The sequence below is a fragment of the Drosophila gunungcola genome (assembly GCF_025200985.1).
Source record: "Drosophila gunungcola strain Sukarami chromosome 2L unlocalized genomic scaffold, Dgunungcola_SK_2 000007F, whole genome shotgun sequence".
NCBI lineage: Eukaryota > Metazoa > Arthropoda > Insecta > Diptera > Drosophilidae > Drosophila > Drosophila gunungcola.
In genome coordinates, this window is record NW_026453162.1 from 3,237,308 (window position 1) to 3,263,812 (window position 26,505).

A 26,505-nucleotide genomic window follows, 5' to 3' on the forward strand; every position below is an offset into this window, starting at 1 on the left:
CAGGTAGTATATAAGTCGGAACGAGCCGGATCGGACGACTATAGCATATAGCTCCCATAGGAACAATCGGAAAAATAAATAAAAAAAAATTATAACTTTTCTGTTTTTTATTTTTTTTGGTTCTTCGAGATATAGTAATGGTTAAATATTTCAGAATTACGGTTTAAATTTCATCAAAATCGGACGACTATAGCATATAGCTCCCATAGGAACAATCATAAAAATAAATAAAAAAAAATTATAACTTTTCTGTTTTTTAATTTTTTTTTTTAGTTCTTTGAGATATAGTAATGGTTAAATATTTCAGAATTACGGTTTAAATTTCATCAAAATCGGACGACTATAGCATATAGCTCTTATAGGAACAATCATAAAAATAAATGAAAAAAAATTATAACTTTTCTGTTTTTTAATTTTTTTTTAGTTCTTCGACATATAGTAATGGATAAATATTTCAGAATTACGGTTAAAATTTCATCAAAATAGGACGACTATAGCATATAGCTCCAATAGAAATAATAAAATTATATAAAATAACTACCTAATAATTGAGCTGTAAATCATCATTGCTTCAATGTTTTTAGACATATACGCAAGTAAATCATAATTTTAATGTTTTCAAAAATATTTAATTCTTGCAATAGCTGCAAGGGTATATAAACTTCGGCTTGTCGAAGTTTGCTTCCTTTCTTGTTTTTTTGCTCTTTTTAGTAGATTATTTTAAAATTTTATTTATTTTTAAAATATATATATTTTTCTCATTTCTGAGTGAATATAAATATTCAAGTTCTTTACACAGTAAATGCCTATATATGAACAGTATATAGGTTTTTTTTTATATATATTATATATCAAGTGGCGGCGGTCGGTCGGAGTCTCTTTAAAAAAATGTCGTCTTGCGGTGCGGAAAGTCTAGATTCAGTGATATTAAAAAAAAAATTAAATTGATTTATTTAACATATTAGTCAATTGTGCGGATGAACGAAATTAAATTGAAAATATGCTATTAACAATTTTTGACGCGGTTTTAAAGTCAAAGGTACCATTTAAAAAAAAAAATTTTAATAAAAACTTTTGTTCTTCCGCAAGTATTAACTGTATAAAGGGTGTGCGCAAAATTTCATTTGGATCGGACCATTACTATTTGAGTTACGTTACGCAACGACTTGAAAAACGTTTTTTGGGGAAACGTGTCTAAAGTTTTTTACATACCGCATATCTGCCTGGAGCACGATTACGAGATAATCGGTATCTCAGCGAGATTTAGTCCGGTCGACAAAAAATTTTCACAGGATATTCCTGAGCTGTTGTACTTTTATATTAAAAATTATCAAAATATTTTTTTTAAATTGCAAGCCATCCTGCCTTCCTAAGCAAAATTATGTGGAGTCAGATACTTTGCAGAAAAGTTATTAGGATGTAATCAAGATGTGTATAAACACGAGGTTATGAACATTTTAATGATCTATTGGCAGCCAGACAATTTATTCGTTAGCTTTTGTACCCTTGAAAATGGTAATATAATTTCACTTTGACGTTTGCAACGCATTAATGGAGACTATGGAGACCCTAATCAGCTTCACGAGATGTTATCGATCTAGACCATGTCCGTCTGTTTGTCCATCCCTTTCCAAGGAAATTATCTGAATAAAAATGTCCCAAAAGTTGTTTTTCTATTGCTGGCAGTATACAAGTCGGAAAGAGCCGGATCGGACGACTATATTACATTGCTCTTAAAGGAAAAATCAAAAAAAAGTATTGCTTCCCTGTTTTTAAATGTTTTTTTTTTAATTATATTTTTAAGATATAGTAATGATTACATGTTTCAGAATGAATTTATTTAAATCGCACGACAATATCAAATAGCTCCCATGGGAACAATAGGAATAATGATGTTTTAAAAATATTTAAATTCCGGATTGACGAAGTTTGCTTTCTTTCTGGTTAGTTAATCTCTAAAGTTTTAATAAACGAAGTTTGATAAAATTAAATTAATACTAAGGTGTAGCTAACATTTTTTTATTTTCTGCGCCTTAGCATATCGTGATTAATGACTTTTGAAAACAGTCATTAATTAATTAATGACTTACGGCCTCTGTTTTTTTTGCAATTAATACAAATACGTGTTTATTGGGAATATCTTTGTTTCTTTATTTGAAAAATTTTAGGAGTAAGTTCCCCATTGAGAAAGATACCGTTTGTAAATAAGTGTAGTTGGGTATAGCACCCAATTTAACTCATATTATAAGACAAAGTATTTTAGGACCTAATTAGTAAAAAAAATTACGGATCCTGTTTCCAGAATTTAATATCCATTGCTCCGCATTCCGGGTAAAACCACAGCTCACGATTTCGTGCGAGAACACCAGCCACAATATTTTAGCGCTGGCGATTAGCCCTAATTTCTAAGCAAGAAGCCATGCAGCTGTTTTTGGGGCTGAGACCTGTGTCAGCTCATCATTCTTCAGTCACCGGCGGAATGGAGCGCTGGCAGAACAAACTGGCTGTGGTAACGGGCGCCAGCGGTGGAATAGGAGCCGCCTGTGCTCGGGCGATGGTTGGGGCTGGACTGCGGGTGGTGGGCCTGGCACGGCGGGAGGCCAAGATGAAGGAGCTGAGGGAGGGTCTGCCCACCCACCTGCAGGCCAACTTCATTCCACGGCGGTGCGACGTCTCCAAGGAGGAGCAAGTGGTCAGCGCCTTCGAGTGGATCGAACGCGAGCTGGAGGGCGCCGACGTGCTCTTGAACAATGCTGGCATCACGCGCGAGACGGAACTGGTCACTCCGGGCAACACCCAGAAGCTCAGGGAGGTCCTGGACACCAACGTGATGGGTGTGATTTGGTGCACCCGCGAGGCCTTTCGCAACATGAAGCGGCGGGGCGGCGAGGGCCACGTGCTCATCATCAACAGCATCGCCGGACACCAGGTGCTCAACTTTATCGACGTGCTGCCCTCGTTCAATATCTATCCGGCCAGCAAGTTCGCCATCACGGCCATCACGGAGACCTATCGCCAGGAGTTCCAACTGCACACCAACAAAATCCGGGTGACCGGCATTTGTCCCGGGGCGGTGAGCACGAACATCTTCCCGGAGGAGATCCATTTCTACGTGAAGGACATGGCCAGGCTGGATCCAGCCAACATAGCGGACGCTGTGATGTACGCTCTGCGAACGCCACCGCATGTGCAGGTGGGCAGATCTCCTCTGAGTTTACCGAATATTGACACACTAACCGATTCCGATTCCGATTCTACTCCATATCTTTAGGTTCACGAAATTACTATCAAGCCTATGGGCGAAATCTTTTGAAATCCAAGCTGTACTTAAGCTATTTCTGAAGGTTAAGGGGTGACCGGAATAGTCAGCTATGTGATACCGGATTTTACATTGGTATCAAATGTTTAACACTATTAACAAATTTTGATGTTATTTGTATATTTTTTCAGCCAATGTTTTTATTCTGAACGTTGCAAACAAATAAGTTATATTATTTTAAACAAGATTAGTTCCCCTGAGTTGAGTGCGTTACCCCCAAAAATGAGGCGTTATATTTATGTGCAGAAATAAATAAACTACACATGTTACTCGTGAAAAACATAAAAGGGTATATTGTACTTCCTAAAAAGTATGGAACAGTCAAAAGAAAGCATTTTCGACTCTTAAAAGTTGATAAATGAAAGCAAAGAAAATGTCTGATATATTTTTATGGGTTAACCAGAATTAAAAATTTTATTTTTATATTTTAGCAGTATTGGTGGTATACGCTGTCAATAAAATTCGAAACAAACTTTAAGAAAAATAAGTTTATTTAAAATAAAACTCTAGCGTTATTTGTCAAGCTTAATAAAAGAACTCAAAAAGTAATCATTAGATGACTAAAAAATGGGATGGAATTGAAACTGAACAAAAAATAGTTGTTTTGAGACTTATTTAAAACTCAATCCCTCAAGTTTTGAAATAATATGGGAGAAAAATGTAACAGGATTCGTATGGTGCTGTGCACAAATGTTTTAGTACTTGTATAGTTAGACTTATTTTAGGAATTTCGTGTGAAAATTAATTTTTTGTTAAAAAAATAGTAATCATATTTTTCCGTTCCTGACAAAAAAATTGTAAAAGTTACAAAATGTATATCAGAAATTTTAAAAGTGTCATCCAAACCACCGTCAAAAAAAAGTCACTTTAGGGAGAAATTGCTTGCTTTTACCAGTTACACACTTTTAGAAAATTGTTAAATTCTCTTTTACTTTTTACTCTTAAAATAACAATTAGTTAACATCTCTTCAAAAGAAGTTGTAAAACCCTAGTTTTGGCCCATTGGACCATTGACCATTTGAAGCAAGACTAATATTATATTAATTTTGTTTAGAAGGGTCAAAAAGAACATTTGTGTTAAAAAATTCGTTTATGAATGGTATGGCCTGTGAAATTTAATTTTTTTGTAATTTTCGGGGACTTTGTTGAATGACTTTAGAGCTTAAAAAGCGATATAAAACGCGACTAGTGTACCTGTTGGTAATAAGTGGCGTTTACAAGCCCTGGGTAAAATAAAAGATTTGACAATAGCAACAGTACGAACCTATGAAGTGTACTGTATGGGCAATGTGTTCAGCACTCTCAACGCGATCGGTTTAGGGCTTCCAGTCGCTCCATCAGCGCTTCTTCATTCAACCTGTGCATGCAAAGGAACTGTCCGTTAAGGAACAGAACGGGAATGTCATGCCTAAAAAGGCGCAGGAACCGAACGTTTTCCTTGCGGTCGATGTGAACCTTCTCCAGACGGTATTGTCCTGCAAAACGCTCCTCCAATCGGTGCACCAGATCATCGCACAACGGACACGGCTCCCTGGTGTACAGAGTGATCAGTGGCAGGCCCTGCACCTGGTCGATGCTGGGCACCCTTAAATAAATTAGGTTAATTTAGTAAAAGTAAATGTAAAAGCTAGAGCTCTGGATGATTGCAGTCATAGTTCCCTTTGTGGTCATGAGCCATTCGCTCGATAATCATTAGTATGAGATAGGCTCATGTAGCTTATGTAGTGACTCGTATGACTCACCTAAAGTTCATGGGGTTTATGCTCTATTCTTTAAACATTGTTTAAAACAAATGCTGTCTACCGAAGTCTTTTTGTGCCATGGGGTCAAGACAAAAAGTGGGACAGGGCATTTTCTTTTTTTAAATAAGGTAATCAGCAATTAAACAATTTTAAACATCTTATTCCAAAGAACATCTAGTTTCAACCGAGTATTCCGGGCACTAACCGTGTTACTTCTATGAGAACCGTGTCCCTAGCGCTTCAGTATTTTAGTGCTGAAATCTCAGCAGTTCATATTTCGGGAATACCCAAAGTAAAAAGGTATTTAACATTAAATATTCTTTTAAAAGGAATAAAAAAATAACTAAACTGTGTCTTTTAGGAATCCAGGCTATCAGTCAGCTACCAGGCTATTATTCGTTATCGGGACCAGGATCCGAACATATTTAAAATACAATACAAGTAAACTGAATACTGGGTATCTATGAGCAATAGGAGTCATAAGTCATGAGTCTTAAGCACCATGAGCTTTTCCGTTTTAGACCAGATCAAGTAGATCATGCTTATGGCCATGATTTACTCGGACTTGCTGTTGTTAAGTATGAGTCAAAGGGTCCTATGACCCCACGCAAGCACGACCGGAACGCACAATTTTTCGAGAACCAAGACCATGGAGCGGCCATCCGGCATGCCCATGAAGGTGCATCCCAGTGCGCCCGCGGGAAGCGAGTGAACCAGGTGCGTGAGCAGGTGGCTGGCTGTGATTTGCCTGAAGTCGTGCGTGCACAGGCGGTTGGCGTGGAGGTCACCGAGAACGCCTTCCGGTATTGCCTTCTGCGTGCCCGTGACCATGTTCCAGGTGTGGATCTCGCTGGGTGTGACGGGTTGCCTGTCTTTCAGCCGGTACATTGCCTGCTCGTGGTCCTGCTCCACGGCGAACTCGCGCAGCAGGGCGAGCGGTTGGAGCTGCAGCCGCTGGGCCGTCTGCATAGTGGTCCAGGAGAGGGCCGCGGCTCCCAGAGTGGTCAGTCCAGTGCTCGACGCCGCTCCAGCCTGGTTGCGTGTCCGTGACCGTGGCTGCTGAACAGCCATCAGCTCGTTGGCCAGCACGCCGTGCGTCGGCTGCATCACCTGGCAGCGCAGATCGCCCGTGATGATGCACTGGTCGCCCACGCGTTGCAAGCTGTCCAGGGCCATCTGCAGGCCGCCGAGGGAGCAGACGTCGTCCTGCAGGGCCAGAGTGTCGCACTGGAGGCCCAGGTCCTTGGCCACTCTGGTCAGTCGCTCCCTGCACTCCGGAGCCGGAGTCGTGGGGGAGGAGCAGACGATCACTTGTTTGTACTCCTCGCGTGGCACACTGCTGCGCTTCACCAGCTCGTCCAGCACCACGCCCGCCAGCTGCTGCTCCTCCGCCTGGAACGAAACGCTCGGCGTTCTCACTGCTGCTGCAATCACCACCGCGTTGCTGTACGATCCGCCCAGACGACCCTGGGCAAGCGGGCTGTGGCTGAAGTGGCGCAGTAGCTGCCATGCACTGTGGAGGTCGCAATTCGGTTGGCTACTTGGACACCACAAATATGTACATACTTACCATCCGGGGCTAAAAGAGCGCAGACGTCCAGGCATTTTGATTCTGTGGGTACAATAATTTAGGTGCCTAATATACTAAATTTTTTCCGGTGTTACCTGATTTTGTTTACATCGCTCTATATAAATAAACTGGTACCGTGTACCTCTTTGAGAATGGAGTGTATCGAACGCTCGAAATATTGGGAAAATAATAATTATAGAGTAGAAAGTACAAAAAAGGATGTGGCTATGGTTTATGGCTATTTTCATTAATCTACAGTATATTGAAAAGTGAATTTTTGACCTCAGCTGTGTGTAAGTACTTCAGTTTCAAATAGTTTGCGTATTCCCGAAACGTCTGAATCTCCGAATTTCTGAAAACTCTGCAGAAATATACTGAAAATCGGTCAACTGTTGGTCAGCTGTTCCAAACCAAATTTCAAATTGCTGAAATTTCAGCAGTTCAGATTTCGGGAATGCCTAAAGTAAAAAAGTTACTTAACATAAAATATTCTTTAAAAAGAACAAAACTGAGATTTAAAAGAAACCAGGCTATCAGTCGGCATTATTCGTAATCGGGAACAGGATCCGAACATATTTAAAACAATTGTGGCCAACTGAATACTGGGTATCTATGAGCGAGAACCCATTATTTTCAGTGACCACTTGTTTTTCGATATCATTTAGGTGATATCGACATTCGCTATCGGCGAGTGGTTGATTGTTTCGCAACAGCTGTTATGATGAAACGATAACAATAACAACAGGGGAGAAAGTTATCTTTGAATTCAAAGCCGCAGAAACAAAAAAAAACTTAACCAGTTATTACCCTGCAGTGCACTCACAGCGCAAAAGGCACAATTCGCCAAGGCAACCCAATGGAAGTGACCTTCAAGAAGGCCCGCCTGGTGGGGGACAGAAGTGCCACCCCATCAGAAGACATACAGGATGAGGGCGACGAGGGCTCCTCCGGGCCCGACCCGTTCGGGTGGTGGGCCCTGCCGGAACCTGCGCTCCTCATGATCTTCGAGCAGCTCACCGTGGTCGATCTGCTCAAGGCCAGTCGCTGCTGTCGGCGGTGGCACAGCATTGCCAAGGACGACCTGCTGTGGCGCCACAAGTTCCAGGAGCACTTCAGGGCCTCCCCGAGCATTCCGCTCAAGCCGGGGGCCGAGAGCTGGCGGTCGGAGTACAGGCGCCTGTCCATGCACATACCCTTCGTCCAGGCGCAGCGACTGGAGCCCACTGTGGAGAACAACCACGGCCACACGCACCAGGTGCTGCACGTGAGCTTCGCCCACAACGGCGAGATGTTCTCCACCTGCTCCAAGGACGGCTATGTGATAGTAAGTCCACGTCAAACCCCCAGTAGGGAGATGCCTAAGCTGCTGGCTCCTTCTTGCAGATCTGGAACGCGAAGCACCCGTGCTCGGAGAAGTATGCGCACAACATGAAGCAGTTCAGCTGGAAGTACTCGCAGTACTCGCAGTTCAATCAGAGCGACACCCTGCTCCTCGTCTCCGGCGTTCACTTTGGCTCGCCACAGTCCACTTCCGGGGAGATTGCTGTCTTCTACCTGGGGGCCACTGAGTCGCACTTGCGCTGCCGGGTGGTCAACCGGCCGTACGACATCTTCGGCACTTGGTTCAGCGACCAATATCTGATCTCGGGCGACCTGCACTGGCTGGCGCACCTGGTGAGCACCTCGGTTCTGTGGCTGAACAAGGCCAACCAGGAGATCGACTCCGAGCATGTGCCGATCATGAGCCAGCTGTACAAGTTCTACAACCGCAACGCCAGTTCGGTGCGGGCCATAATGGTCGCCAGGTGTCCGTGGCTCGACGAGAGCAACGATCCGCTGGCCAGGCTAACCGAGGGGGAGCCGGAGGGCGAGAGTGCTGCGCTCCCCGCGCAAAGTAGCGACCAGGGGACTAGTTCGCAGGCCAGTGGCAATCCGCTGTCCCACGCGGCCAGCCTGCGACGCACAAGGAGTGCCACTCCCGAAGAGAACTACTTGCCGGACATCAGCGAGCGGCGGTCGAGAACGCGACCCGGAGATGCCACCATTCACTACTTGGAGGAATACCGGAAAGCGGTGGCCTCCGCCAACGAACCGAGCGAGGACGACGAAGAGGAACTGAACTCCATGGATGTACAGGAGGAGTACGACGAAATGGAGAACAGCATGCCCAAATATCTCATTTTTTCAACGGGTTCCAAAACGTTCACGCCCCACCAAATCGGGTTCAAGCGCATACGCAACGTATACTTTCCCAAAAAGCTGGATCCTGGCCCAAGTCTGAAGGAGAGAATTGCTGCGAAGCGGGCCGCGGAGCAACAGCAGCAGCAAACGCCGCGCACCGATCCGGATTGGTGGAACTACGAGTCGGTCAAGGATAGGTTTGACAATGTGGACAAGGTGATAGATCTGCACGGGCACATCATTGGCATGGCTCTGAGCCCGGACCACCGCTACTTGTACGTGAATACACGCCCCTGGCCGAAAAACTACGTGATCACCAATCCCTTGGAGCCGCCGCCCATCGCCCAAGAGATCGACATCCACGTGATCGACCTCATGACCCTCAAGCGGGTGGGCAACATGCTGCGCGCCCACAAGGCCTACACGCCCAGCACAGAGTGCTTCTTCATCTTCCTGGACGTCTGCGAGGAGTATGTGGCCAGCGGGGCGGAGGATCAGCACGCCTACCTCTGGGACCGGTACTATGGCATCAGCCTGGCCAAATTCAAGCACTCGGACGTGGTCAACAGTGTGGCCTTCAATCCCCACGACTCGGAGATGCTGGTGACCACCAGCGACGATTACACAATCAAGGTAGGCCAAAAATCCATTGATCCATTGTGGCAGTGCCTAACGCAAGTACTCTCCCACAGGTCTGGCGTTCACGGGCAAAGGCAAAGGAGTTTAATATCCCCAATAACGTGAGCGAGTCATTCGAGCTCAAGCCCAAGAACTGAAGCTAGCCTCTGACTTGAAATCCCCAAGTGGTTCTTACTGCCCAAAAGTATCTTCTTTGTTAATCTAGGTACTTGCTGCTAGTTGCTTCTGTTGTTAACGGTTATAATTATACATATTGAAATTGGAGTACGCGCTACGAGCTGTCTGCTTGTTCAAAGTCAACTCTTCCGGCTGCTTTCTTCCCGTTGTCCGGAGACTCGACAGGCTCCACAGGTTCGGCTGGCGGGGGAGGATGGCTAGAGTTCGCAGCAGATGTCGATGGTGCGTCCGGACCTGGGGTTTCCCCGTGGTCGTGACTGTGCTTGGCGTTCCTCCTTCGCTTCTCGGGATGTCCAAAGCAGTGCTCGCAGTCCTCGTCGTCCTCCGAGGAACTCTCGTCGAACGCCAGGGGCTTCTTGTAAATGCAGCAGCCTAGAAAGAACGTGAACGCAAGTCAGCCATTGTCTTTGAAGGAGTAGCAGGGCTCACATTTGGACTTCTTGCGATTCAAATGCTCGTTGTCTATGACCCCGGCATGGAACACTACACGGCGCTCGTCCCGCGGATGTTCCAGGCGCAGTTGCAGTGTGGGTGTGGTTCGACCAGCCTCCGATGGAGTATTTGCATCCGCCTCGTCAATTATTTGAGTTGTCGTCCCGTTGGTTGCCTCATTGTTCTGCCTTTGGGCCATTTTCAACAAACAAATAGCAGATTTCTTAGTGTGAACGTATTAAATGTCTGACAGCTGAAAAATTTTCGTCCGCTCACACTAGACTAGGGCTTCTAAATTACGTTTTGGAGAATACCAATTTTTTCCACTGTAAGATCAGTGAAAGAGCAATATTTAATATAATATTGAAGGTTTCCAATACTTGGTCAATAAAAAACAATTCATGGTTTTTTTAATCAAAGTTAAAGTCAGATATGTTTATCTGAATATTTTATATATATTTTAATTTTGAAATAAACATAAAAAAAGCTTTTATGAGTTTATAACAATTATAAATTGTCAAAAACAGCTTATGTCAAAGAGACAAGAAACAGTGATATTTATTATTGAATACATTTACTTATAAGTGAGCCTAATAGTTTCTACTTTTTTTAGCTAAATTAGAGGAAAGACTTTGTGCACCAGTCATATATATATATTTTAACTAAAAACTAAATTTGACAATTTTTTTATGGATAATGGACTGCTGTTCCCACTGTGCCACCACTGTGCTTTTATTTTATTAAATTCTATGGATTAGTGATTAAACGGTTTTCTGGGCCTTAAAAAATGCAAATCACGGTAAGGAACGCTTATTGCACCATCGAGGATTAAGTCGGAAATTTTTGGCACGGCAAAACCGTGAGGACTATCTTTGAATCGTGCTCTACTATTATATTCCTTGTTCGAAAAGCCGCGTTGAGGGTTCACCTCAATGAATGAACAGCTGATCTGTTGCACGAAGACCCCTGCTAAATCTAGGCCAGAGAATAAGTTGACGATCTGGCAACGTCGCGAACAAACGTCACATTTCAGCTGTCAGTCAGTCGTTCGGAAAATGGCTGCAATTGTGCGATTTAATTTGTTAACAAAGTCGCAAATTGGTAAATAAACGCCGAATATTTTCCCAAATCCTCTGCCAAGTTGCTAAGTAGCATGTTCTGCATGAACCTTGCTATTGCCACAAGTGCTCCCAGCCTTGAAAACAATCTATTCCCTTGCCATCAAATTATGTAATTTTTGCGCAAAGCAAAACAAAAGTCCAGTTCAATGCGCAATTTATTGATTTTGCCCCATGTGTGCCTTGCAGGTGCGGCTTTGCCGGTCAGCCTGCAGCTGCAGCGGTTCCAGAGCACCCAAGCCCCGCCCCCAGGAACTCCTCCGCCACAAACGAAGACCAAGTTCGGTCCGCTGGCGGACGAGGATCGCATCTTCACCAACCTATATGGACGTCACGATTGGAGGTTGAAGGGAGCCCTGAAGCGCGGCGACTGGTATAAGACCAAGGAGATTGTGCTGAAGGGTCCGGACTGGATCGTCAACGAGATCAAGACGTCTGGCCTGCGCGGCCGCGGAGGAGCTGGCTTCCCCAGCGGCATGAAGTGGTCCTTCATGAACAAGCCCGGCGATGGCCGCCCCAAGTACCTGGTGGTGAACGCTGATGAGGGTAAGCAAAAGGGGCTGTACACCCGAGGGGTTCGATTTGACTGATTTTGTGTTTACCCGCAGGAGAGCCGGGCACCTGCAAGGATCGCGAGATTATGCGCCACGATCCACACAAGCTGGTGGAGGGCTGTCTAATTGCTGGCCGGGCCATGGGCGCCCAGGCTGCCTACATCTACATTCGTGGCGAGTTCTACAACGAGGCCTCCAACATGCAACTGGCCATTGCCGAGGCCTACCAGGCTGGTCTCATTGGCAAGAACGCTTGCGGTACAGGCTACGACTTCGATGTCTTCATGCACCGAGGTGCAGGTGCTTACATTTGCGGCGAGGAAACCGCTTTGATCGAGTCGCTGGAGGGAAAGCAGGGAAAGCCGCGCTTGAAGCCCCCATTCCCCGCCGACGTTGGCGTCTTTGGCTGCCCCACCACGGTTACCAATGTGGAGACGGTAGCCGTGGCTCCGAGCATTTGTCGGCGGGGAGGTCCTTGGTTCGCCAGCTTTGGGCGCACTCGTAACTCGGGCACCAAGCTCTTCAACATTTCTGGCCATGTGAACAGGCCTTGCACTGTGGAGGAGGAAATGTCAATCCCGCTGAAAGAGTTAATTGAGCGCCACTGTGGAGGAGTAACTGGTGGATGGGATAATCTGCTAGGCGTCATTCCCGGCGGCTCTTCCACCCCCATCATACCTAAAAATGTCTGCGACGACGTAATCATGGACTTCGATGGCTTAATTGCCGCCCAGACATCGCTGGGTACTGCGGCTATCATCGTTATGGACAAGTCGACGGATGTCATCAAGGCTATCGCCAGGCTAATATCCTTTTACAAGCACGAGAGCTGCGGACAATGCACGCCCTGCCGAGAGGGAATCGGCTGGATGAACAAGATTATGACTCGGTAAATCCCCAGCATACCCCTTTATAAAATCAAAATGAACTACTATTTTGGTTTCTCGCTTTAGATTTGTCAAGGGTGACGCGCAACCCGCTGAGATCGATATGCTCTGGGAGATATCCAAACAAATTGAGGGACACACTATCTGCGCGCTTGGTGATGGTGCCGCTTGGCCAGTTCAGGGCCTTATCCGCCACTTCCGGCCCGAGATCGAGAAACGTATGCAACTGCATGCAAAGCGCGCCAGCAATTAAGATTCAAAGTTATAGCTAATTTTATTGATTTCATAAACCCGAGCGCGACTTGATGCATATAAAGTGAATAGTTCTCTAAACGATGTAATTATTTTGGTTTTTAATGTGTTTGATAACAACCGAAGTATACTCTAAAGCGTGGAAAGCGTGTCCTGGAATCATCAAAATGTCCCACTGGCAATGCAAAGTTTTATAAAGCAACAGCTAGAGTACCGCCCAATTGTCATAGGATTTCAATTACTTAAGAAGCTGAAATCAGTCAACATTAACCACATAGAATAAAACAATTACTAGAGTTTTTATATAGTTTGTTTTTTTTTCGATGACGATTTTGTAAAGTACAAAACGATGATTATTTAAAGTTTCCTTAAGGTTTATAGCCACTAATTCCAAGGCGATAGCAGATGGTTAAAAAGATAGTACTATCATTTTTGAACTAAAAACATAAAGGTTGTTAACAGATGGTTGCCCTTAGGGAGCATGTGTATATTAAAGTCTAGAAAATTAGTAAAAGGTTGTCACTGAAATCAGTAAAATGAAACCCGATCAAAGTTAGATCCTTTGGTTGGTTTTTACATTCTGCAGCTTGAATTTCACTATACACCTTGTTCAGTTTACTGAACGATATTAAAAATATTTAGAAAAAGTGTATAAAGAATTAAGTCGAAGAATATGTATACAATACTAGATTTTATCCCTTTGTTTTGCTCACATACACATTCATTTTTTTTCTTATTCATTTTTGTATTTAATCGTATATTATTATTTATGGTTTTTTAGGTATGTATTCGAGTTTAGGTTTAATTCGTTTAAAAGTTTTAGATCGTTTTTAGTTTGATTCGTTTTTCGTTTGTTTAACTTGGCTCAAAGCGTTCACATATTGCTTATCTATGAGAAGGAACATAGTACAATATTTCAGCTTAAAAGACTAAACAACATTTCGAACAAGTCACTAGAAGGGTTTTGTATTTTCATTTATTTTGCTTGTTTTTCATCAATAGATTTTTTCTCGTTGTAGGCAAGAGTTGCGACAGGATTCGGTTCCGTTTATTGAATAGCATCAGGCGCACAACATCGTGTAAATAAGCGTCAACTAACACTGCTATGTATGTTCGGTAGACTGTATTCTATATGACTCGTGTATATTTTGAATTCTGCAGAAGGTAACGCCAACTAGTTGCTTAGAGCTTTTGAAAAACATCTAGATAGTTCCGTTCGGTTGGAGGTTGGTTTGAGTTTGAGGCCCGGGGTCAGGGGTCAGGGGTCGAAGTTCGGTATAAGAAAGTCCGGGACTTGGGGAGGGCGAAGGTAAAAAATATATCATATATGCGTGTATATAAATGTGTATATATGTATATCAAGTTTAGTTTAGTATCACACTAGTAGAGATAATGCGAAGAGGCCTGAGCTCTATACTGTTTCGGTGTCAGCTTGATCAGCTTGGGGTTGAAGGCCCCCAAGGCCGCCTCGTTGGTCGACGAGGGGGGCGGCGGGGCGGTGTGGGTCCGGAAGCGCGACCTCAGGAAGTTCTGCATGGAGCGCAGGCGGATGATGGGCGCGCAGGGAGATTGTCGAAGCGAGTTGTGGTTGAGCGCCCAGTAGATCACCGGACTGATGGCAGAGTAGAAGTAGCCTAAAAGGGTGCGTTGGTCAGCTGGTCAGTTGGTCATTGTCATTGGCTGGTTGTAGAGCCCTCGGCATCGAACTCACCCAGCAGGAGGCTGAAGTAGACGGAGGTCTGGCTGCAGTGCTGCTTGCTGCCCAAGCTCTTGTAGAAGATGCAGAAGACGTGAGGTGCCCAGCAGGCTATAAAGATAACTGCCGAGGCGATAAGCATGTTGGCCAGGTGCCGGCGCGACCGAAGTGTGGAGGTCTGAGGTAATGGTATTCCGGGAGTCGCAGGCCCCTTTCCCGACCGGTTGATGCGCTGTCGCTGCGAGTGGGCGCGAATCTCCCTCATGGCCCTGAATAGAATAATAATAAATAATCACATAATTACAGTCTTAACTTTCATATCCGTAACGCTTAACGCAAATATTTCCTTTAATCTTTGAAACAAGATAAAGAAAACTCAACTTATATATGGTTAGATATAAAAAAAAAATTGTTTTTCCGTTGAAAATTCGAAGTTACACTTTCATTTTAAAAGTCGTTTCAGAGTGCTTGGAAGTACAAGTACAAGTTTAATCGCGTTTTTCTGAAAATTGTGTTTTCAAAGACAAATCAAATCAAAAAATACGGTTAAACGTCTCAAATTAGTCTCAAATTTTTACACGATCTTCTTAAATAAATTTCTAGTAATTAATCGAAGTTTTTTTCCCCCGCAAATATATATTTTTTTATAGTAATTTAAGGTCAAAATGTTGGCCAAAAATCAATTTTTTTTTTTGAGAAATCGCCATTTTGTCACAAAACGTGATTTTACTTGTTCCTTTCATTAATTACTAGATTTAACATAACTTTACTTTAACCGACTTCGTGGTTTGGTTTTTTAATTTTGGAAGATCCAATTCAGAGATATAGTGGTCACTGCAAAACGTATTTTTTGAGAGGAGCTCCCAGAGATCAGCTGTAGCTCCTTGCCAAATAAATATTTTTACGGATTTTTCGGACTTCTAACTGTATCCTTAAGAACACACAACTATTCTTTTAAATCTCTTTTTTACTTCTATAAACATAAGATAAGGGCGCAGAAGCAATATGAGCCAATATATTATTTAAATTAGACCTATGACAGCTTTATGAAGGAGTTTCCCAACTTTAAATATTTTTTTAAAACTAAAAATTGCAGTATTACGGAAAAGGTGTTAGATAAACGAAAATGTTATTTTGTTAAATGTTTTTTGGATTGGCAGCTTGATTGATAATATATATATTAATATGATATAGTCGTCCGATCCGTACCATTTGACTTGTTTTTTGCTCAACATTGAAGTATTGTACAAGCTGAATTTGTAAGGGTAATTAAGTCACGATTTTCTCAAAACTGTGATGCGATGGAAAGTTTACAATTCCTGTCTACCTGTGTACCTGTGTAATTAGAGCAACTACTAACTACATACCTGGGCGATATGGGATTGCTGGAGCGGTAGGAGCCAGGTTCGAGGGCCGATCCGATGGATCCCGGCTGCCGTGGGTGCAGAGTGTGCAGCTGGATGTCGCCTGGACTGACGGCCATTGGACCGCCGCCGGTGCCCGTGCCGTTACCATTCGAGGTGTCGTCCCCCGTGGTGGCCCCGCCGCAGGCCGCCTGCTGGGCGTTGGGGCAGCCCGTAACGATCACCATGTGGGTCTGGCGCCTCAGAATAGGGATGGGCAGAGGAAGCTCCCCGTGAGCAGCCCGGGCCGTCAGCGAGAGGGCGCAGAGCTTGCGACGCACGCCGTAGTGGTTGAGCAGCACGCCCACGCCCGGCAGCACGAACACCGCGATCGTGTGGAAGAGGATGAAGGACATGAACATGGCATTGGCGCCCAGGTCCGAGGTGCAACTGATGCTGATGGGGCTCGGCGTGGTGCTCGCCACACCGCCCTTGCCCATGGTCGATCTGGCGATGATCTTGTAGGCGAACAGGAACGGGGTGCTGATGGCCGCCGATGCTAGCCAGGAGAGCAGGGCCAACGAGACGTGTAAATAGCGGCGCTGGCGCAGCTGCGCCAATCTCGGATGCTTCACGGTGGCGTAGCGGTCCAGGGAGAGCATGAAAAACGAGATGGTGCTGGCCGCTACGGGCATGACCTGGTGAGGAATAGTGAGATACATAGTATAATATAGATTTTTTGAGCTTTGTTAATATTACTCTTCCTCCTCGGTTGGCTTAAACAGTATAGTTTCCGATGTTAATAAACACGTGGTTTAAAACACGAGTTTAATAATCAACAAGAAAAGAAGCAACCTTCGGCAAGCCGAAGCTTAAAAAATCCAGCAGTTATTCCAAAAATTAAATATTCAGCCCTGTTCATTTATTTTTTTAATATTTCTATTGTTCCCAAGGGAGCTATATTTTATAGCTTCAACGGACGGACGGACAGACCCACACTGCGAGGTGGACACTCTTAATGCTGCTGATCAAGAATATATATACTTCATTGGGTCGGAAAAGTGTGTTTACTGCGTTGCAAACTTTTGATTGAAATTATAACACAAGCGCAGCTAAATTCTAAAATCTCTTATGGGGCTACCAGTGTGATACTTTTTAAAAATCGATTTTTTTTTTTGTTTATTGGTTGGTTATGGTTTACTCTTTCAAAAAGCGTTTAGATTTGAATGGTTCAAAATTGTCAATTTGGCATTCAAAAATTACAGATTTAATTTTTTTCATTTTATATTTTTCAAAGATTGTAATGGAAATACTTTTAAATTTATTACCCTTTTTTGATTTTTTTTTTGTTTCACCTACCCATTTGGCCGGAATCATGTCAGCAGTTGGGGTACTTGTTTTTTGGAAACTCCGAAGACTCACCATAGCACCGATATTACGTAATATTTTTGAAAAAAAAATCTTAAAACGAAGTTTAAAACATACTTTATTATCTAGAAAAAATTTCCAAACCTTCTATCGAGTACTTTCATTTAAAAAAATTACCAAAAATAGCCTAATTTTTCGTGGGTCACGCTAGTGACCTGAATCTCTTCAAAGTATTTGAACGGTTGTATTAGTACGATTTTTGCATTAATGGTGTTTATAATTTGATTCTGAATTGTATTACAGCATATAAATCTTATTCGAAAATCCAACAATTAATGTCGATCAAAATAAATCATAATGAGAACGGAAGCTAGCTTCTGCAAGCTGAAGTTTCAATACCCTTGCATCCGAAATGATAGATAGATAAGCAAAAAAAAGCGAGATATACGCAAAAGTTTTCGAAAACAACAAAATTAATCAAGTTTTACCCATCGTTCTTATGGCAGATATAAAACATAGTTGCAAGTGCAAAATTACGAATTTAAATTATCTTTTACACTGCGCGAGCAGTCGGTCAGTATGAGATATATATGATAGCTTTAGAATATAGTCAACCGACTCGAATTGAAGTCAAGCAATAGGATCAATTTACATTTAAAACATAATTTAGGGCAAGAACCCGCGAACTTAAAATGGAAAAACAGCCAAATCAAACAAATTTGACACGCTTGTTCCTGTGGCAGTTAGTCATGCTGATAAATACTTATGTACATAAGTATATTATTGTAGTTTATGTTTTGTTTATAGATCAAAAACACAGGATTGGATTTAAGTTTTTAGATTTATATTTTATATCTTAAAATATTACCATGTATACTGTATTTGGAATATAGCAATAAGTACTAGAAAAGATATTTTTGTATAAGGAATAGGGGTCTTCCAACATACATATATGTACATATACTTAATAGAGTCGGAAATGTCGCCTGTACAAATGTGCCCGCAGTATTTAAAAACCCCGGTTTTAATTTACGATCACAAAGTAAAATAAATTACCACCAAGTGCATAGCAGAGGAGTTTTGTGTGGCATAACTCACCTGTATGTAGTGTATGACCTTGCAGAGCACGAGCGGCAGCGATCGCGTGCGACGGCTCATCGCGAGGTTGAGGAGCGTGACCGGGGCAGAGATGCCGGTGACCAGCAGGTCGGCAACGCAGACGGCCAGGAGTAGCGGGTTGCGCAGTCGCACCGAGGAGGCCGAGCAGAGGGTCAGCACCAGCGTAGAGTTGCCCACGACGCCGCCAAAGACCACGAGGCCGTAGCTGACCGCCAGGAGCAGCAGAGTTAGCGGGGAGATGGAGTGCTCTGGGTCCATGTCCATGTCGTACGGATTTTCCAGGCTAAAGTTGCCGTAGTCGAAGTCCTGATCGTACGCAACCTGGTCCGAGCGCAGCTGGTTTGGCTCCTGGAGGGAGAAGAGCAACTCAGCGGAGTCCAGGCCATGACTGGGCTCCTGGTGATGGCGCCGGTACGAGTTCTCCCACCACTGCTGCAGATTGTCCCTGTTCATGATTTCGATCCCGCGACAGAATCCGTCCCCGACTCTGTTGCTCCTGCTATCGGCCTGGTCCGTACTCTATTTGGGCGATCTTTGAGGGTGACGCGTTTGCCTGGTCGCCTCATTTCATACTAAAGAGCTGTGGCTGCGCCATGTGGTGTGCGACATAAAAAGGTTGCAAAGAATAAAAGCCATCATTACTATTTTTGTCGGCCACAAGTACACCCCCTAAGCCATCACCCACCCACAAGTTTTTGCCACACATCTCTGCCCCCTTGACACTGACACTCAGGCGCACTTAAGGATTGCTGATGCTCTTCCGTCTAAGTTCCGTCCGCCACCCAGACCCACTCATGCCCCTTGTCAGCGGAATAAATGGCAACGCAACCTTGCACTTCGTGCACTCGACAAACAACACCAAGGTCTGCCCTTCTGGCTTGTTCTTCCCAAGCCCCTGTTTCCGTCTCTGTTTTTCAGGCACGAACAAATTTGGAAAGCTTCCAAGTCAAAGATTGAATTTAACTTTATTTCATTTCATTACTCATTGATTTAAAGAATACATATTCATCACGGCCGTAGCGCGGGAGCTCCACCTTTCCGAAAACCCCTTGTCCTCAATAGGTTTATTAAACAAATTAAAAAAAAAAACTTTTCACGAGTGATTGACGGGAAAAACCAAATAAATCAAAGAAGAGGGTGAGGCGAAACCGACACCCCAAATGGTAAAAATCGAAAAGGCGCCAAAAAATAAAAATTGTGATGTAACGAAGATTTCTAGAAGAAAAGCTTTTTAAAAGTAGTAATCTAAGGGTGTATTAATTTAAGCAAAAGTGCTTTTAATCTAATATTCGCGAAGCTCAAAAACAAACGAAGTACCGAAAAACTCTATATAGAAAACCACAAAAACTAAGAAGATATAACAAAACCTAATTAGGTGTCTTCCTTATCTTAAGAGAGCTTTCTTTTAAATATAAAATTTCCTTTCTGTGATCTGCTCCATCAGCGAGATTCAGGGGGTGTCGGTTTCGCCCCACCTGACGGTTTCGCCCACCAACTACGCGGTGGGTTAACGTTCCTAGCCGCTTGTCTCTATGCGGTTTTTTGCCGACTGATCTTTCGTTTACTCCTTATACTTTAACAATTTTAATTTTTATGTAAGCCATATTATTTTGTGTGAAAATTTATGTTTTGAAGGTTATTAATCCCCCAGGCAGCAATCTGTATACATTAGACTTTATTTTAAGGTCTGGTAAGTTTTTAGCCGTTTCTCATTATTTTTAAAACCGTCACCAATAAAAGGTCCGCCAGTGTTGTCTGTTGAATGGTCCTCAGTGGATTTAGGTTCGAAATGCAGATTAGTTATGCCCCTGCAGCGCAAGTATTTCAAAATTTGGCCAAGCTTACTGTAAATTCCACACAATCCAACGCACGGCACTCTATGTCATGGTACAGGTCAGTTGTAAAGCGGTAACTGTTTATTTGGTCAATTTTTATCGTCTCATTCAAAAATGTAACCAATATTTTACAAGCTATAAGCATTACTGTATTTCCCGGAAGATGGCGTCACAGAAAGTTATGTTTTTAGGTCCAAAGACTTTCAAAATAATGTTTATGAATTCTTGTTGTTTCCTCTGAAAACACACTATTAGTTGTTATCAATTTTTTGTTTTGCATATGTTTTTAATAGGGCCAAAGTGGCCTAATTGTTAAGTTACGTTTGACTAAAACCAAGAAAATTACCAACAAAACAAACAACAGCTTACAAAGGAAAGCGGTAAAACATGGATTTAATTGTTCTCTTTTGGAAGCTTAATTTGAAGTTGAAGTTTTCTGTTGATATTACAATTTGGATATTTTTATTGCAGGTAGGATGTAATCCGGAGCGACCCGGATCGGACGACCATATCATACAACTCCCATAGAAATAATCGGCACACTTCCGTAGGCCGAAGTTTGTATTCGCTTGTAGCGAATATGTTTAAAAACAATTAAGCTATGCCGATTTGCCGATGAATTTTTGTATCGTCTCTATACCAGTATTATGATATAGTTGTTTTAAAACAGAAACCAAAACTTTATCTCGGAGTATATTGGTATAAATTGAAAAAATAAAGTTATAATTTGTTTTCCTTTATTTTTCCGATTGTTTCTATGGAACCTGTATGATCGACTCGGCAGTGGAGCTGATCATGGATATATATTCTTCATAGGGTTGGCAATATCATTGAGATATTTGTGTACTTCAGCCGGGGCTCTCGAATTTAGAGCTCTGCTTTTCGCTGATCTGAGGACCAACCCTATTGAAAGTTAAATGTATATGTATGTTCATATTAATTTACGTCACTCAAACGTCAGCAACAAGTACAAAGGTGACAAAAGCCAGGCCAAAAGCTGAAAAGGAAAGGCGGAAGAATGGCCGTAAGGAGGGTCAATGTTCGAGGGGGAGTGGGAGCGATGATGACGAGTTTTGCCATTGATGTTGATGCTGATGTGAAAAGTGTCCGCCACAGGTGACTTAATGTGGCACAGGCAGATACACAGATACATGCAGCCGGGAGACCTGTCTTTGCCAAAGCCGAAGCCAAAGCCAAAGCCAAAGCACTGGATACACATCCCACTGCCTTACTTTCCTTTTGGCAGGATGACGTTAAGGCCTGCCCGTAGCTTTTTGTCTGTCCTTATTGATTTCGGCAGCTTTTATATTCGTATTAGGGGGCGAATGGTCAGAGGTTGTTGGGTTGTCGAGGGTCCTTGTCCAGGCTTCTCCTCCTTTGTTGGCTTATTCGTGACCGCCACAATGGTAAAAAAAAACAAGGCACTGTATCTAAGCAGTGAACAAAATGATACATGGAATTAATAACCTCTATATGTAATTGCGGACTAATTTAAGGCTGATTTTGAAGAATGGATTCTAGGCAGGACACTTTCTATTTACTTTCCATGTCGAATGGCGTAAAAAGGGTCGGTCCACTACGTAGTGACACCATAATTACCAACCGTTAAAACGCGCTGCATGACAAAGTCAAAAATAATGGTACATAGACACTCTCGCACACAAACTTACACTAAAACAGGCACACATATAAACAAGGATTCCCCCACTTCGAATACGTAACCACCTACCCTGTTTTGCCTAACGAAATATGTACATATATTGTGGCTGATCCTGCTGCTCTTTAATGTTGTTGTAGCGGTGTTGTTGCTGCTGCTTGTTTTATCAAAGGCATTGTAATTTACAGTTAGAGCATTTTGCTTCATCGGTTGTTGCGCCGTCGTGTTAATTAATCAAATATTTATTTTTATTCCTGTGAACCGTACTCCTCTCACGTACTCTTGTAAAAAAACTCGTTATAAAATGCTGCCCGTCGACATTTCCAAAATATTTTGTTGATATTGTCAAAGGTGCGTCTGTGTGAGTGTATGTGCGGTTGGTGTTTGGATGTATGAGTGTCGGGGGGGAACGAAAAAAAGATAAAATGAAACTCAAGGCGCGACGTGCAGGTGCTGTTCTTCGGCGGCGCACATACTCGACAGGACCACGGCGGAAGACTGAGCCAGGGAAAAGTCCGTCGGAGCTCCGGCCGCATAGTGTCACTCCGAAGTCAAGAGGCGTCGGGTGCGAAAGAGCACAGAGAGAGAGAGAGAGCTTTACGCGGGAGCTTTCAGCACTCTGACTTTCGCTTTCAATCAGCAGGACATCAGGACATCAGGACGTTAGTATGGACTGGGACTGGGACTGGGACCGGGACCGGGACCTCAGTGAGCACAGGTCAGAAATCGGGGAATGCCGCCAAACATCCCTTGGAGGGTGACCCTTTGGCCGGAGGGCAGAAGTCCAAAGGCAATTCACAGAAGAAGAGATGCGGATTGAAATAACAGACAGTCCCAATCTAAATACTAACACTCTTTTTTATTTAAATATTCTTTTGTATATGATTAAAATGCATGATGTACTAGTTAATAGTTGCAACTGGTATTGGATTCATTCCATGGTATACTTTATATATGTAACCTATGCGCTTAGATCGTAAATTTACGTGTTTTATAGTTTGTTGTTTGCTTTTGTTCACTCTGTTCGAAATGAATGCAGAATACTGTTGTTACGTGTAAATTAAAAATTACAAATGGGTAAACATACAATTTGTGGAATCGACTGTAAGCCTAAAGGTGGGCGGCAATAAATTATAGAAAAAGGGAACAGGTTGAGGATAAAATTGTATCAGTTACGAGAATAAATTAGAGTTTGGAAACCAAATAGATTTTATCCGTATTTTGAGATTATTGTATAGTATGTAGATAGCGAGTTTAGTGTAATAATGAACTTTTAACTTATAGCATACAATTTTCTGGATTTGTTTAGTTTCACTTTCTATAAGTAGCAGCAGAGTTTCGATGATCAGTTCTCAGGGTTTCCTACATGGGTCAGTATTGTTGTTGGCAGCGGTATACTTGTTTGTAGCAGCATTTGATTGCTTATGGAAAATCCAGCCCAACATCTAATTGTCGATTGTGTACTCGGGCATCTTCTCGTACTTTTGCTTGGTGGCCTCGTGGCTGGTGTCCACCAGCAACGCCGTGTGCGAGTAACCCATAGTCACCTGAGGTATTTTCATGTTGTCCAACTTTGGGACCTCCTTGGGCACCGTCGACGACTTCTGAAACTCCCCGATGCCCAGCTCTCCGAACGTGGGCGATGCTCCCCAGGCGATCAGTGTGTCGTCGGCTGAAATCATTATCGATGTGTTGGCACAGCCAATGTCGGTAATGTTCCAGCCGGACAGGTCTTGTACTGGCTTGGGGTACATATTGGCCTCTCCAGTCTTCTTATTCTGCCCAAATAGAAAGAGCAGGCCAAGTTCGTTAACGATCAAACTAAAGGTAGACCCACAGTATACGCTGCGCCCACCCCTTCCTTGGGTATCGAAGAATTTCATTAGTCGCGGTACCATCTCGTCCTTGGGCTCGGCGTGACCAAGGCGCCCAAAACCTCCAAAGCCCCAACTGTAAACGCGCTTCTTCGAGTCGATGGCCACCTGTAAAGCACAGGTTTCCCGTGAGATACCGCCAAATCAATGAATTATTGTCGTCTTACCGTATGGTTGTTGCCGCAAGCAAAGTCCACGATTTGCACACCATCGACTGGCGTCACATGGCCCTCCTTGCTTTTCTCTATGTACAGCACCACTTTCTTGGGCGACGTCTCGAAGTGGAATGACAGCTTGTTGGCGTTTACAAAGTACTTGGCGTCCGTGTTGTGGCCCAGCTGGCCGTACTCTGGCAGCCCAAACGTGTGCAGGCTTCCCTTAATATCCAGAATGACCGAGAACTCGGCCCCGCACCCGATCCGGATGATGGGCGGCCCACGGTAGTTGATCGGCGTAGGCGAATAGATGTTGGCGTGGGTGTTGCCCACGCCGCACTGGCCAGACTTGTTCTCGCCGCAGGCGTACACGGTACCCGTGTCGGTGAGAAATAGAGTGTGGTGCCGGCCAACAGCCGCCTGCACCACGTTCAGCTGCTCCAGGGCCGGAATGAGCGTGGGCTTCTCCGCCAACTTGATGTCCTGGCTGAGGCCCAGCTGCCCGCTGGGATTGCGCCCGAAGCCGAGTGCCTTGCGGTCCATGTTGACGACAATGGTGTGGGCGGCACTTGGTCCGCTGGCCACATAGCGATACTGCAACAGAGAAACACTCTGAAAATCGTTCGAGGAGGCAATGGAAGATGTCTTACCTTCTCATCCGTGAACCGGTGAAAACTGTATAGGTTCGGGCGCACCTTAGTAACGTTTTTGCGGTCCCGTTTGCCGGTCAGGTCCCAGGTCACCATGCCTGCGAGCAGCATCTGGCCCGGGGTCTTCTCCAGCGTGGCCAGCAAGTCCTCAGGCAGCTTGCTGGGCGGGTCAAGGTCGTCGTGGGGGATGAGCACCTCCATTTGGTTGGCGGCCGCCGCCTGCTGGTGCACGCCGTCCTCGTTGGACTCGTCGCTGAACTCGTCCTCGTAGTCCGACTCCTTCTTCTTCGGCCGCCGCTTGTTGGGGCCGGCTCCGTTGCCACCTGCCTTGCGCTTGGCCGACATATTCTCAAAACTCGGATTGCTTCGGGACTGGACTGGATCTGTTTACGCGGCGGCTGTAAGGGAGTAGAGAAGATAAGTTTGGCCCTAAAAACCAGATCCAGTGCTCGCACGCATCAGAGCGTAACGCTTAGTGTTTGTGCTACAAAATGCATGAGTTCTTGAGTACGTACATTTAAAATATACCCCTGTTTATGCGAGACACGAAAATATGCATGACATGAAAGAATTATATTGCAAGATCATGTTTTTGACTAATGGCCAATTTTTTAATGGACGTTCTTTAGGCGAATTTTATTTTAACTCAAAGAATCATAATACATAAAATTGTGTTAAAGATATTCTGAACTGAGCTTCGCATAAACACATGATTAGCCTCAAACCGCACTCGCTCGTTTGGTGGTGTGTGTAGCGTGCATGTCTGTGTGATCCTGTGTTAGTGTGGTGGTTTTCGCACAGAAACAAAATGAAAGCCGCAGCAAGCGACGCCAACAGATAGAGTGGATATTTTACGTATCCGATGAATGAGTTGTTAAAATGTAAAACAAGATTTAGATTTGGTTTAGCTGATGAGCAACTTTCACAACTTAAAAAAACAATCCGCAACGAAAGCAAGGGCCGAATGGCCGGCTCAAAAATAACCTTTTAAATGGTAGCGTCACTCTACAAACACGAAGTCATTTCACGGCTACACCAAAACAGAGGTGTTTGCTAATATTGGCTGCACTTTTTTTAGTTCAAAGAAGAATATTATTATAACTTACAGTTATGTGCACTGTTTTATTACTTTTCGCAATTAAATTACAAACAACAAACAACGCAGCTTACAGCGAAAGACGGAAGGCCAGTGGGACCGCGTCTTTACAGTACAACTAATATCGATAATTACAAATTATTTATTTTTATCGGTTTCTTATTCAGAATATCGATATTTTTTTGATAATTTCTTTGTTATAGTTTTGATATATTTTGTAAGCTCAAAATATTTTGGGTATTCCCGAAACGACTGAATTTCTGAATTGCTGCAAATTAAGCAGATATATACTGAAATTTTGTCAGCTGTTGTTATGGCCACTTTAGGGATATCGATATCAACTCAAGCAATCGGCTAGTCCTGCCAACTTGTGTTGGTAGCCCTGCCATGTCATGCGCCACCTCGCAAAGTTGGCGGGCAACGAAATCCGATCAACGGAGTTTTGGCTCATGGGATGGTAGAAGAAGTAAGGAATGGCAGAAGAGATTAAGTCAAAGTCGAAGAAGGGCGTTTTATCTGCTGCGCTCCGAGAGTTTTTTTGCTCGGAGTTAAACAAATATTAATGATTAAAAATCTACGTTTACATAAACAAGGTTTTTACTTTGAGCGCAGCACATTATTCACATTATTATTTAATCTTATTTAAATAGTTAATTAATTTAATAAGGGAGGAAGAGGGTAAGTGAAGTGTGTGGGAAAAAGAGTAGGGGCCTCTGCAGTATTCGTACAAGCAGATGGCAAGGACGGGAAGGACTAGCACATGACCTCCAGTCGACCAGGATTGTCAAGTAAGATGACAAGTGTATAAATAGCAGCGCAGGTTACGTCGTTTGTATTCGTA

The 26,505-nt window shown here is 43.7% G+C and overlaps 7 protein-coding genes across 10 annotated transcripts; 3 read left to right on the top strand and 4 right to left on the bottom strand.

Moving 5' to 3' along the window:
* Positions 1–1,647: 1,647 nt before the first annotated feature.
* On the top strand, positions 1,648–4,264 carry LOC128253115 (farnesol dehydrogenase). The gene is made up of 3 exons (XM_052981272.1): positions 1,648–1,755; positions 2,303–3,193; positions 3,272–4,264. Exons 2-3 carry the CDS (start codon positions 2,420–2,422, stop codon positions 3,311–3,313), a joined length of 816 nt encoding a protein of 271 aa, XP_052837232.1. The 5' UTR covers positions 1,648–1,755; positions 2,303–2,419; the 3' UTR covers positions 3,314–4,264.
* Positions 4,265–4,404: 140 nt separating this feature from the next.
* On the bottom strand, positions 4,405–6,963 carry LOC128253110 (uncharacterized). 2 transcript variants are annotated; one of them, XM_052981262.1, is made up of 5 exons: positions 6,727–6,963; positions 6,632–6,673; positions 5,690–6,574; positions 4,584–4,904; positions 4,405–4,513 (listed from the first exon to the last, which is right to left on the bottom strand). In XM_052981262.1, the coding sequence occupies exons 2-4, from the start codon at positions 6,664–6,666 to the stop codon at positions 4,622–4,624; spliced, it is 1,203 nt and encodes a 400-aa protein (XP_052837222.1). In that variant the 5' UTR covers positions 6,667–6,673; positions 6,727–6,963; the 3' UTR covers positions 4,405–4,513; positions 4,584–4,621. The 2 variants fall into 2 exon arrangements, with proteins under 2 accessions (XP_052837222.1, XP_052837221.1); XM_052981261.1 differs by having other exon boundaries at positions 4,405–4,904; positions 6,727–6,800; positions 6,933–6,948.
* A 364-nt stretch (positions 6,964–7,327) lies between these two features.
* LOC128253099 (F-box/WD repeat-containing protein 5) lies at positions 7,328–9,715 on the top strand. The gene is made up of 3 exons (XM_052981249.1): positions 7,328–7,955; positions 8,015–9,445; positions 9,505–9,715. The coding sequence occupies exons 1-3, from the start codon at positions 7,488–7,490 to the stop codon at positions 9,586–9,588; spliced, it is 1,983 nt and encodes a 660-aa protein (XP_052837209.1). The 5' UTR covers positions 7,328–7,487; the 3' UTR covers positions 9,589–9,715.
* Positions 9,652–10,332, bottom strand: LOC128253100 (E3 ubiquitin-protein ligase PPP1R11). Its single transcript, XM_052981250.1, has 2 exons — positions 10,058–10,332; positions 9,652–10,000 (listed from the first exon to the last, which is right to left on the bottom strand). Exons 1-2 carry the CDS (start codon positions 10,257–10,259, stop codon positions 9,723–9,725), a joined length of 480 nt encoding a protein of 159 aa, XP_052837210.1. The 5' UTR covers positions 10,260–10,332; the 3' UTR covers positions 9,652–9,722.
* A 703-nt stretch (positions 10,333–11,035) lies between these two features.
* On the top strand, positions 11,036–12,960 carry LOC128253144 (NADH dehydrogenase [ubiquinone] flavoprotein 1, mitochondrial). The gene is made up of 4 exons (XM_052981339.1): positions 11,036–11,161; positions 11,368–11,724; positions 11,787–12,621; positions 12,686–12,960. Exons 1-4 carry the CDS (start codon positions 11,116–11,118, stop codon positions 12,870–12,872), a joined length of 1,425 nt encoding a protein of 474 aa, XP_052837299.1. The 5' UTR covers positions 11,036–11,115; the 3' UTR covers positions 12,873–12,960.
* A 203-nt stretch (positions 12,961–13,163) lies between these two features.
* Positions 13,164–22,399, bottom strand: LOC128253140 (uncharacterized). Of its 2 annotated transcripts, none has more exons than XM_052981328.1 (5): positions 21,962–22,399; positions 18,377–18,977; positions 15,935–16,608; positions 14,583–14,836; positions 13,164–14,505 (listed from the first exon to the last, which is right to left on the bottom strand). In XM_052981328.1, exons 2-5 carry the CDS (start codon positions 18,848–18,850, stop codon positions 14,252–14,254), a joined length of 1,656 nt encoding a protein of 551 aa, XP_052837288.1. In that variant the 5' UTR covers positions 18,851–18,977; positions 21,962–22,399; the 3' UTR covers positions 13,164–14,251. The 2 variants fall into 2 exon arrangements, with proteins under 2 accessions (XP_052837288.1, XP_052837287.1); XM_052981327.1 differs by having other exon boundaries at positions 18,377–18,983.
* A 330-nt stretch (positions 22,400–22,729) lies between these two features.
* Positions 22,730–25,894, bottom strand: LOC128253143 (protein RCC2 homolog). Of its 2 annotated transcripts, none has more exons than XM_052981338.1 (4): positions 25,739–25,894; positions 24,569–24,966; positions 23,931–24,512; positions 22,730–23,871 (listed from the first exon to the last, which is right to left on the bottom strand). In XM_052981338.1, the coding sequence occupies exons 2-4, from the start codon at positions 24,911–24,913 to the stop codon at positions 23,335–23,337; spliced, it is 1,464 nt and encodes a 487-aa protein (XP_052837298.1). In that variant the 5' UTR covers positions 24,914–24,966; positions 25,739–25,894; the 3' UTR covers positions 22,730–23,334. The 2 variants fall into 2 exon arrangements, with proteins under 2 accessions (XP_052837298.1, XP_052837297.1); XM_052981337.1 differs by having other exon boundaries at positions 25,675–25,890.
* Positions 25,895–26,505: the final 611 nt, after the last annotated feature.

Coding starts and splice junctions, on each gene's coding strand:
- LOC128253115 (XM_052981272.1), top strand. CDS start 2,420: ATGCAGCTGTTTTTGGGGCTGAGACCTGTGTCAGCTCATCATTCTTCA. Junction 3,194..3,271: donor GAACGCCACCGCATGTGCAG/GTGGGCAGATCT, acceptor CCATATCTTTAG/GTTCACGAAATTACTATCAA.
- LOC128253110 (XM_052981262.1), bottom strand. CDS start 6,666: ATGCCTGGACGTCTGCGCTCTTTTAGCCCCGGATG. Junction 6,575..6,631: donor CGCTCTTTTAGCCCCGGATG/GTAAGTATGTAC, acceptor CGACCTCCACAG/TGCATGGCAGCTACTGCGCC. Junction 4,905..5,689: donor GTCTTGGTTCTCGAAAAATT/GTGCGTTCCGGT, acceptor AATTTATTTAAG/GGTGCCCAGCATCGACCAGG.
- LOC128253099 (XM_052981249.1), top strand. CDS start 7,488: ATGGAAGTGACCTTCAAGAAGGCCCGCCTGGTGGGGGACAGAAGTGCC. Junction 7,956..8,014: donor CCAAGGACGGCTATGTGATA/GTAAGTCCACGT, acceptor TCCTTCTTGCAG/ATCTGGAACGCGAAGCACCC. Junction 9,446..9,504: donor GCGACGATTACACAATCAAG/GTAGGCCAAAAA, acceptor ACTCTCCCACAG/GTCTGGCGTTCACGGGCAAA.
- LOC128253100 (XM_052981250.1), bottom strand. CDS start 10,259: ATGGCCCAAAGGCAGAACAATGAGGCAACCAACGGGACGACAACTCAA. Junction 10,001..10,057: donor GAATCGCAAGAAGTCCAAAT/GTGAGCCCTGCT, acceptor CGTTCTTTCTAG/GCTGCTGCATTTACAAGAAG.
- LOC128253144 (XM_052981339.1), top strand. CDS start 11,116: ATGGCTGCAATTGTGCGATTTAATTTGTTAACAAAGTCGCAAATTG. Junction 11,162..11,367: donor GTTAACAAAGTCGCAAATTG/GTAAATAAACGC, acceptor TGTGCCTTGCAG/GTGCGGCTTTGCCGGTCAGC. Junction 12,622..12,685: donor ATGAACAAGATTATGACTCG/GTAAATCCCCAG, acceptor TTCTCGCTTTAG/ATTTGTCAAGGGTGACGCGC.
- LOC128253140 (XM_052981328.1), bottom strand. CDS start 18,850: ATGAACAGGGACAATCTGCAGCAGTGGTGGGAGAACTCGTACCGGCGC. Junction 16,609..18,376: donor AGGTCATACACTACATACAG/GTGAGTTATGCC, acceptor ATTCCTCACCAG/GTCATGCCCGTAGCGGCCAG. Junction 14,506..14,582: donor CTACTTCAGCCTCCTGCTGG/GTGAGTTCGATG, acceptor GCACCCTTTTAG/GCTACTTCTACTCTGCCATC.
- LOC128253143 (XM_052981338.1), bottom strand. CDS start 24,913: ATGTCGGCCAAGCGCAAGGCAGGTGGCAACGGAGCCGGCCCCAACAAG. Junction 24,513..24,568: donor ACCGGTTCACGGATGAGAAG/GTAAGACATCTT, acceptor TCTCTGTTGCAG/TATCGCTATGTGGCCAGCGG. Junction 23,872..23,930: donor CTTGCGGCAACAACCATACG/GTAAGACGACAA, acceptor TGTGCTTTACAG/GTGGCCATCGACTCGAAGAA.